Genomic DNA, 11,005 nt, shown 5'->3' on the forward strand with positions numbered 1-11,005 from the left:
AACTCCATGCAGGCCTCTCCCTGGTTTTTCTGTGGTCTGTAGAAGTAGAATGTTGCTCCAGCAACTAAAAAAAAATTCTTGCCAGCCCTATGAATCTTACAGTTCCTCTTTTCCCTCTCACTTCAGTTGTACACGTACCTAAGTCTTGTACACAGTTTTTCCCATTGTTGAGTTTGGAAAATTTGCATTGGGCTTTACAAGTAAAACCTTAAAGATGAGTAGGCTTGCATAGAAAGAGTGAATCAGAGTCAGTGAAATATTCCATTGAGAAAAAAAAAAGGATGCCTGAAGATCAAAGTTACTCAGAGGAAGAAAGGATTTGTCCACAATATAGGAAAAAAGGGACTGATAGTCATAGTCCCACACTGATATGGCTGATGCAGTAGGCTTTGGTTTTGCAGAGTTTGAGCAGTGTTTACAGGAAGATGGGAGGATATTGGGGCTTTACATTGTCTTTACACTTTCTAGGACCCTAAGCTAGGTGTTTATGTGCCAAATGTTCATCCTTTCTCCAAAGCAGACACAACTCCCAGTCTTCTTTCTACATTTGTACGTTTCTACATGTACCCTCTTGCATTAATTATTACACAAGTTTACAAATAGATCTGGACTGGGGTGAACCAGAGATGCAGCACTGATTTTTTTGGTTTGTTTTTTTTTTTTTTTTTTTTTTTTTTTTTGGTTTTTTGTTGTTTTAATAAATTTGACCAGGGATAAAGAGCACAAGTAGCAATGCAGAGATTGGGGTTTAGTGATGTGGAATTGTGGAATACTGGAAAGGACTCCCCAGTGTGTTAAGAGCACTATTAATTCGGGATATCAGAACAGCAGAACATAAGGACATCAGCTAATTCCAGGTGGTCTGCTTGGCAGGCACAACTTTTTCCTCATTCGCAGTATAGTATTCAACCTATTCCTACTTCACTTTTGACTGTATTTGAGTCCAGTAGCATCAAGACTGCAAAGCAAAGGTTACCACCTCCCCTAGGGTCCAGTGGTACGGTATCTCTGCAAGCAACAAGTCACCTAAGAGTTATCCCATACTACCACTGGCCTCCTCCACCAAATAAAGTACCTGGAAAACAATTCAAGTATTGTATGACCCAGAAAGCAATTCAAATGCTGTGGGAGAGCAGCAGTACCCTGATGCAAATGACAAGAATGCTGTTTTTTCCTTATTAGACAATATTTATTGCAAGAAGGTGAAGTGCAGAGAGACTCAGTAGCATGAGAATTCCTTTCTACAGGAAGGTCTGACTCAACACCTGTTGCATGCATCGATATGTTTAACAAATCCCGAACTTAAAGACAGTAATTTAATTTTAAATGGAGAAAAGACATTCCTCATCTTGTAAATGAACTGTCAACAGCCCATCATTGATAACAGGTACAAAAAAGCAAGCCATCCTGTACCCTCACTCTCACAGAAATTCACTGGTGGATTACTTATAATTACCAGCTGCTGTCAGTTCATGACATTGCCCTACTTTTAGCCTGAGGCTACAGAGCTCTGGGAGATGAGATGGGAAATTATTTTCCCTGATGTTTTTTACCCTTTTGTTGCCCTCCTCTGAGAAGGGTTTGGATGCATCATCCCTCTGACCTTGCCAGCAATGGAACCTCCCACCGAGGACAGCACCTAACTGAGGGAGGGGATGAGACGCTGAGGGGAGCAGAACGTCACAACGAGCAGGTTAGATATGAAAACAAACCCGGCACTGATAACATCTCTTCCTTCCTTCCTTTTGCGCCCTGTTCAGAGGGGAAGAGCAGTCAGTAAACACCTCTGCCCCTGCACAAAGGGCACTGTTCGCCTGGTAGCCTGGAGATAAATATTTCCTGCAGACACATTTGTGTCACTGCCAGCACTGAGTGGACCGGCAGCCCACTGTGGTTAAACCAGCCCCAGGCTGTCTGTCCTGGCACATCTGTCTGCAGGCGGCTCTCGGGCTCCCAGCCCTTCGCACCGCAGTTCCTGAGGAAGCTGGGATGTGTCAGCAGTTATCACCGTCATATGCATCCCTGCATGAATCCCTCACAAGCTATTCATAAGTAATCAAAGTTGCACACGCTATTTAGTAAAAAAAAAACCAACCCCTCGCTCCACCCAAGTGCAACAATTTTGAAATATCACATTAAAAAAGAACTCAAGCAAACTAGCAGAAATTGGGATGCTCAGGGGCCAGATTAAATATTTCTACATCTAAATCACCATCCTGGACAGATGATAGAGAGTTACACTTAATTCTTTATCTTGCTTTATTTCTATGGCTGCTTTTATGCAGTGGAGCTTAAGTGTGTACTAACAACTCACACCTCCCTCAAACAGCTTGTAATATTCACGCTGTGTTTACAACAACAGCTCTAACCTAATTAATATTTATACATGCCAAGTCACTTAAAATTAGGGAGATATTCCTGAAACATGGCATTGTGCTTCCTAAGAGCCTGACCTGCAAAAATTAAACCAAGTTAAGTAAGTTCTTGCTGCTTCAAAACCCCTTCCTGAAAAAAACACGTCAAAATGTTTTCACACAGCTTGTCCAAACAAACCTGTCTAAGGTAGTGTTCTAGTTTGAAGAGCAACAGGGGACTTGAAAATAGGTTGTTGCATATAGAACTTTATTACTGGGGTATGTTAAAGTACCTTCCCCTTGTCTTCTGCTGAGCCCACCTAACCAACTGACAAGTATGAAACTGCAGGACACAGACATGCAACAAGTGAATTTTGTCAAGAAAAAAACGGCAGTATTTGCAGCTGTGTTGATCGAACAAAAAAAAAAATACTTTTGACTTGCAAGTACCCATCAGAAAGGGACAAGAATTCAAAGTTCTAGAGGGTTTTGTTGGTTTTTTTTTTTTTTTTTTGGTAGCAGACATACACAGTGACACATAACAACCCCAAAGCAACTCAGCCTCATCTGGTATAACCTCAACCACGAGACACTGCTGTCTGTTTTCTTTCAAAAAAAAGATGCACGTCACTGAACACTGAAAGGGGAACTTCCAGCGTTTGTGATGAAGATACATGATAAACAGCTCTGCTCACACCAGCTCGCAGGGCTGCCTGCGTCAATAAAAGGCGGCAGCAGAGGCAGGGAGCTGTCACTTGGGGCTGGAGGATCATCATGGCCAGGGGCGCTTCACTTTAAGCCAAGGAAAATGCCTGGATTCTTTTTCTCCCACAACAACATGACTGAATTAAATGGAAAAGAAGATTGCAAGCTTGCAAAAGGCAAAGTCCATAAAAAGAAGCAAAAGGCTTTGTAAGTATATACAGCTTAGTATAAAACTTAATGTATTAGAAATGAAAATAACACTCTACTAGTCTTGGAGATTAAGAATTAGTGCTGCGGTTCAGGCTAAATGAACAAAACCTGCTCACAGCCCAGGACTGCAACATCATTTAAAAAACCTTGAGCTGAGGCATACCAATTAATTGATTACTTTAAGTAATCCAAAGCAGAATTTGGATACAGTGGGGGCCCTCGGTCTTTTTTTAAAAATTACTTGGATATGTAACTTCCCAGACTTCAGTCATAGAATGGAGCTGTCTCTGAAAGTTTGAAGAAAATTTAAAAAGAAGTTAAGTGCTACTGCAATTCTAATGGATTAAAAAATGTCTGTTCTTTGTTTCAGTGGTGCAGATTTCAAAAGTTATTTGAAGTGCATGGTGCCACATATTGAATCTGGGATCAAGACTTCCAGCCCTAGAAATGTCATGTAAGTACAGAAACCCACCGAGTTATAAAATACAATCATAGACAGATTACTGCACAGTAAATTGCTTCATTTCTAAACTACTTCTAGAACAATAAATATTGCAAAAGCATGTAGAATTTCCAAAATACAAGAGAGGTGGACATTAGTAATTAGAAACTACTCATGGAGTTAAGGATTTTTAATTAGTGGTTTGATATGTTTGCATCAAACAGTGAGGGAGAAGACACTTCACTTAAATCCATTTTTATCAGAGGGACATTGTAACTGTTCTCTCAAGTTTTACAAGAAAAAACGCTTCTCACTTAAATGAGGAGTAGGGTATTACCATTCTTATTCAAAAATATGGAAACAGAAGTACAGGTACAAAATAATTTTATCATAGTTACAGTAAAAGACTATTTTCCTGGGAACAGAATTCAAGATAACATCATAGTTCCATATTTTTTCCATCTCTGATTATTTTTCTTGATATGGGCTGTCTCCAGGATCTCAGATTATGACAACGCTGTAAATGTAGTAAAATACCTGGCATATATTCCTGGTATATATTCCTGGAATATAATGATAAATTATAAACTTTGTCTCCTTCAGACATGCAAACAAAACCCCATGGTTTCTTCCCTAAAGCCTTTTCTTTTTCTTGTCACCTTAGGCTTTCTGCAGAGGAAGTTATTCAGTGGTCACAATCTTTGGAAAAGCTCTTGGCCAGCCAAAGTAAGTCTGTTACCTCAATATGACTTAGTTCTTACTCTGAGAACAAAGTCTTATCTAATCTCACCAAACAGGCAAAGCGAAGAATTTAGTGTACAAGTTAGACAATGGGCAGGTGCACTTCAGTTTTTTGCAGCTCTAGTGTAACTTGGACACTGCTACAGCTTGACTTCCAAGTTGGGTTTTGGGGTCTTTTTCCATTTTCAGTATAGCTATTAACCCCCAAACAGCTCATTTTAAACAGTCTTCAATCCTTGGATAATCAGTTTAATCTGGAATTTTCTCTACACTTATACCCCAAGACAATCCATTTAGGAAGGAATAGAATCCATTGTTATAGGATCAGGACCCAGAGTCTAGATGTAAAAACACTGAACATAATTAGGAAGCCTTAATATTAGAATATCTGTTGTATGTTGAAGAAGGGAAGAACAGTGTATTTTGGCAAGATTTGACATCAGATTTCAATACAAATCCTGCTATTTATTTTCTCCTCCCTGGTCACAAGTATCGTACAGTAAAAGATTAATTATTTGTGTTGGCTTTAGGTGGTCAAGGCGTCTTTCGGGAGTTCCTGAAGTCAGAGTTCAGCGAGGAAAACATTGAGTTCTGGCTGGCTTGTGAGGATTACAAGAAAACCAAGTCTGATCACTTACATGGCAAAGCAGAGAGGATTTACGAGGAGTTTGTTCAGTCAGATGCCATTAAGCAGGTATGTATAAAGTCAGCCTGTGCATAGTTAGAAGGGAGAAGTGTGGCTCCACTGAGAAGCTCACACACTCACTCAGTGGCGTAAGAAGACACAGACACACTTTCAGGTCCCTTCTAGAATCACAGCTACCTGCAGTGTAACATCAAATCTCACAGTCACAGGCAGCAGGCCAGTACTGGGAGAGCCCCCAGCAGAGCTCAGCAAAGGCCTCAGCACATGAAGCTCTTCGTTGAGCCAGCCCAGCTTGAATTGCTGATAGTATTTGGAGAATCTTTGTGTTTGTGAGTGGAAGCACCACAGAACATTTCTTGTCTTTTAAAATATGCTGACCTTCTGGAAAAGTTAAAGTTCTGTATGTTGATCATATCTAAACTGGAGACATTCAACACAGGATTTCATTTAGTAACTGGAGGTTGTTCTTCAAATTTGAGCCATATTAATTCTGACTCCAGAACAAACTACATTTCTATAGTGAACAACAACTTTTGTGCCTAACTGGGATACAGGTATTTGATTTCCCCCAATTTACAGTTCTGACATTGAGCTGTCAGAGTTCTAAGGCTGAAAATGCATGTATTGACAAAGAGATATAGAAAAGAGACTACATTCAAAGTTAGGTTTTAAACCGCATTTACTTTTTTTCTATTCCAGATCAATATTGACTATCAGATGAGGGAAGCAACAGCCAAAAAGGCTCAAGACCCAACTCACACAAGTTTTGATGAAGCCCAGAAAACAGTGTACATACTTATGGAAAGAGATTCGTATCCGAGATTTTTAAAATCAAAATCCTACCTGAACCTTTTGAACCAGCTGGAAACCAACACTTCAAAATAAAGTGTCTGAGGCATGAAGAGCCAAGTAGACTCTGTCAAATATCCTGTGAAGAGATCCTCCACAGTGGTTGGATCTTGCCAAGGAAAATCCCTGTCTTGGGAGGAGGGGTATGAGGGAGATACAAACAGCTTCACAGGCAACAGGATGCAGGATAAAAGCTGGTGAGGCTGTCATAAGGGTGAGAACAGCACAGGGAGAAAATCCCCTCCTCCCACATGCCATGGAGTCAAGGCAGGATATGGAAACCAAGGTTGGAACTGCACTATGAACACTGAACCATGTCTTAGATCCCAAAGCACTGCTGATTGTTAGGAAGTGCAAGACTTGTGAGCTGAGCATTGGGTAAAGATTATCAAGTGCAGAAGAAAAACTAGGATAACTGACAATTTTCGGCATAACAAGAAAATGCCAAGACAATGACATCTCTTTTAAAAATCTGTGAAGTGTTAATAGGTGTGAGTTCCACAATGCTGTTGTGCTATGTAAATATATTCTAAATTGATATGTCTTAAAATCTATATGGTTTAAATTATATAACATTTGTATAAGCTGTATTTTTATTAAGTTGGTATTCAACAGGCAGGTATGTAGCATCTTTGCTGCTTAATTTATTGAAAAATAATAAGTAACTTTTCATTAAAATACAGTTAAAAATAAAGATTTATAGTGGTTTTATATCTTATTTGAAGTGATTTTTCCATTGTGATTACTGACATATTGAAACACACAATTCTTTTCAGTCTCACTGTGCTACTATTTCTCATCTCCATAATCAAATACTGATTTTACCTTCACCACTTCTCTTTCTTTTTGCCCATTTTATACAATCATAATCTGAGATACCTGGAGCAGGTGATACTGACTTACACAGACCCATCCTCACAACCCCCAAAAAAGAAAAATTGTGATTATGGTTGAAATATGTAACTAAGAACAAGAGCACTCCCAAAACTCCAGTGATGGGGACCTTGTGACATTAGAGCTTATAATGAAAGTAAGTCAAAGAATGCCTTGTTTTTATGAGTTCCCATCATGAGACACTGATATCACATGGTTGGCAACACAAGATTTTATCTCACCCATGCAAATTCTCCATTTTTCCAGAATAACATGAGCTTTGTGAGCGCCACTCTGTTCTGTACCAAAGGGAGAAGCTATAAATTCAGCGACGTCACCTCTTGGCCAGAACAGACCATGTTCTTATTGCCAACCCTTGGGGACTTTGGACCTCCAGGGGAGAACCAAAATCTGTGTCATATGCAAAACAGCTGGAAGGAACATAGAAAAGTGCCAACCTCCACTATCACCTACTGTAGTAGCTGGAAGCCATTGGAAATTACATCTTCCTTTCAAAGCTAATAAATGCAGAAGAAAAGGTCCCAGTCTTGCAGTATTATTTTTAAGTTACATGCTCCTGAGAGTCTGACTGCAAAACTTGGATGCTCCTGTATTATGTAAACCAGTCTCCAGTTGCCACTCTTACATGAATTAATTTTTCAGGATCACTAGGAATAAATCTAATTGCTGTGAAGTAGGAATAACAACGCCTCCCATACAAGGTGCATCACCATGTTTGCTCTAACACAGTTTGCATGGACCAAATGTCTCTGTTTGCAGAACTTCAAGCTCACAGAAGATAAAACAGAACTTTGAAATATCAACTACCCTCTAAACAGACAGTGCATTCAAGTAACATTATTCTTTTGACTGTAAATCCCTCAAATTATTATGGCCCCAATCTTCCTTTGCTCCCCCCTGTGGTTTCACAGTTTTGCTATGATTTAGCCAAACATACCCATATGAAATTTCTGACTAAAATCGTTATTTCATAGCATGGATAGTTAGGATTTTTATTTATTTTTGAATGGCTTGTTGCTAGGAGAGGAGACTGTCATAGCAATTGCACCAACTTGTATTACACAGTTAGGGTAGAAAAGAGTTTCTGAGAAGGGAAGAACAGACTTTTGACTTTCTTCCACAAGCATCTATCCCTACTTCATAATTTGGTAGAGTGAAAGAGCAGAAAGGTATTTTTCTTCTTCAAAAAGAAACTATTTCACTCTGCACAACCCAACAACCTTGGCTATTTTCAAGTCTCTCACCTTATCTGCAATACAAACCTAATAGCAACAGCAAAGGTCAATTGCCCAGATTGTTAACTCCAGAGATATTCCAGCCCACTTGAGCACCCCTGACAACCTGACCACATTTCACCAAGCAAGTAACAGCAGAAATTCCGGCCTGGCTCGGGGATGCTGGAAGCCTGGGATTAGATGTCTGTTGCTGTAGCAGGCCTGTCCAAAGTGGTTGTTTTAACAAGGTCTGAGGGATGTGGATGACTCAGAACACACAGATCAAAGGACTCAGAGATTTCTGCCACCCTCAGCTCATGTGCAAGGTGGGTGCACTCATCTCCCTCCACTCATGCTCAGGAACAGCCCCAACATCACACATTGGTTTCACAGCTGTGGGTTGGGCCTTTTTCTTAAACTAGATTTCACTTTTCCTCTTCGGAAAAGATATACCATGAGAGAATGGAAATTCACTGTTCTGTTCACTGTCTCTAAAAGAAACAGTTGAATCAGGTTGGCCATCAGCTACACAGCAGCGCAGGAAAACAGGATGAAGTACATGGAAAGCTTTAAGATTTGACAGTAGTGACTCAGACTTTTCTTTAAGTGTTCTACCTTCCTCCTGAGAAAACATTTTCATTGTTTGTTAATGTTCCAGTGGAAAAATCCATCACTGTGCCATCTTCAGGTACACTTTTGAAGTGAATTAACTTCTCTCTGTTTCAGGTTTCTTTATGGAAGGACTCAAGAGTCCAGCAGACCCTGAATGTGTATTTAGCAGACTAACTTTGAACTCTCCAATTTGGAAGACTTAATTACCCGAAACAGATATTTTTAATATTATCCTAAATAAAAATATGGTATAGCATAGTATAAATCTCTTCCGCATATTGAACATGCCACCCATGGAAACACTGCATTATTATGAACACTGAAACAGGAAGGAAATTAAAGCTGAGATCATGATGAACAGTTCAAATTGACCACCACAGACTCCTCAGTGCCACTTATCCCTGCCCACACCTAAGCAACAGGCTTTTCACATGTCACCTTCTTTATGGTTGTGAAAAGAAAAAACAGTACAACATGACAAAATTGGATGCTCTCACCTTCCTTTCATAGACATGAATTGGTTTTGTCAGAGTGTGTAATGTCTACAGATGAGGCTTTTTGAAATGAAATCTTCAGTCATTAAACAGAGGGAGAAATAGAAAAACAAGTTCTTGCTTAATATTCACTGGATGATTAAAAATTGCCTTGGATGCTCAGAAACAAAGTCAGAGGGGACTTAAGTTTATCCCCTGGCTTTGCTTGGGTAGATAAAGCCTCAAATGTTTTAGTCATTAAAAGGGGATTTAAATCAATCAAGAACCAATGTGCCTATTTTGAAAACAAACTCATTCCCCCTCATTTTTCAAAGCACCCCCAGAAATTACCCTCTTGAAAGACCCCAAAGATGATCAACATTTACATTCTGCTGAGCACTTCCCTTCAATTTCTTCAAGCAACACACAGCCTAAGCACCACACTGCTTTAAAGCACTCCTCTAAACTACTCCAGTGACCTGCCCTGTGAAAGTGATATGGCCCCTTTCACTAATGAAGTTAAAAATATCTTGAGTACAGCATAAAATGCAGAAATGTAAACCTTTCAGGACCACTCTAGTCTTGTGTTCAGAGAGAAAGAAACAGAGCAGATTAGCAATGCTTCTCTTCAAAATCTGTGACACAGCCAAAGTACTAAAGTGTCCACAACAGCTGCCTACAAACTCATCATCACTGGAGTCACAATAGGTTTGGGGATTTTTTCAAGTCGCTGTGGCCAGAAGGTTTCTGCTATTAGAGGGCTAACTTTAAAAATAAAACAAGATAAACACTCTCTGCATAACACTAATAACTCAGTAACCCACAATTTCCATACTACCTATGGAAAAAGTCTGTAATGTATTTACTGTGGTAAATGGTTTGTGAATCATGAAGGTCAAGAAGGCAGCTTTAGATACAGAGAAGAGACTCAATATTGAACAGAATTTGACCAGCCATGAGTTTGGCAACATGCTCGTCATTTATGCCAGTCTAAAGGAAAATGTGGACACACTCTGAGTGTTCAAAGAAAGCCCAAAGTCCAGCAAGGAACTCTCCAGGCACTGGAGCAAACATCTGGAGGAAAGAGCAGCCCTGGACTAACATAGTCAAACATTCTGACTTGGCCCACACTATAATCAATGATTTGACACTGAACTATGACGAGATGAAGAACTGGTATCTTCCAAAGGAGGACACACCTGCAGGGGGTGTAAGAAGCCCTGTTCACTGCTGAGCTTTGGTGGAAGTGTGAATGCAGAGTCTCACGGCACACAGTGCTTTGTATGCAAACCACAGCACACCTCTGAGAAGCCTGACTGAAGGGGTAGGGTGAAAGTTCCTGTAAAAACTAGTCCAAGCTTCTCATGGCATGATTTCCTTTCCTACTGAGATGGCTGCAGACCATCAGGCTAACACAATGACATGACAGTTTTTAGGAATAAAAAAAAGGAACAGAAAGATCACAGAGTACAACTGAGGTCAGGTTTCCAGAAGTGCTATCTAGACTCCAGTCTGCTCTCACTCAGCAGGACAATGGTTAACAGAGTTTACAGAAATGTGTCACAATGTAAGATTTTTCCAGCCTTATTGATAAAACCTAAAGCCATGAATATAGAAATCATTCAAATTCCTCAGGCAGTGACTATTAGCAGGCAATGCCAACTTCTACCCAGAAACAAAAATCACTTCATCATCCCTGTATCTGCAGACAACATACTGGTTGTTTTGACCTACTGTAAAGACTGAAGCTGTGAACACTGTTCCCTGCATCCTTGTGAACAAAGGATGCTTTGTTGCACACATAACCTAACTTTTTATCAGGTTATTTTCAAATATATAGCAATAAAGCATTTTCTCAGTTTTGA

At 39.9% G+C, this 11,005-nt stretch overlaps 1 protein-coding gene across 1 annotated transcript; it reads left to right on the top strand.

Moving 5' to 3' along the window:
* The first annotated feature begins 3,131 nt into the window (after window positions 1-3,131).
* On the top strand, window positions 3,132-6,638 carry RGS1 (regulator of G protein signaling 1). Its single transcript, XM_041478997.1, has 5 exons — window positions 3,132-3,266; window positions 3,640-3,723; window positions 4,376-4,437; window positions 4,983-5,146; window positions 5,798-6,638. Exons 1-5 carry the CDS (start codon window positions 3,163-3,165, stop codon window positions 5,981-5,983), a joined length of 600 nt encoding a protein of 199 aa, XP_041334931.1. The 5' UTR covers window positions 3,132-3,162; the 3' UTR covers window positions 5,984-6,638.
* Window positions 6,639-11,005: the final 4,367 nt, after the last annotated feature.

The sequence above is a fragment of the Pyrgilauda ruficollis genome, unplaced genomic scaffold (assembly GCF_017590135.1).
Source record: "Pyrgilauda ruficollis isolate IOZ18807 unplaced genomic scaffold, ASM1759013v1 scaffold47, whole genome shotgun sequence".
Lineage (NCBI taxonomy): Eukaryota > Metazoa > Chordata > Aves > Passeriformes > Passeridae > Pyrgilauda > Pyrgilauda ruficollis.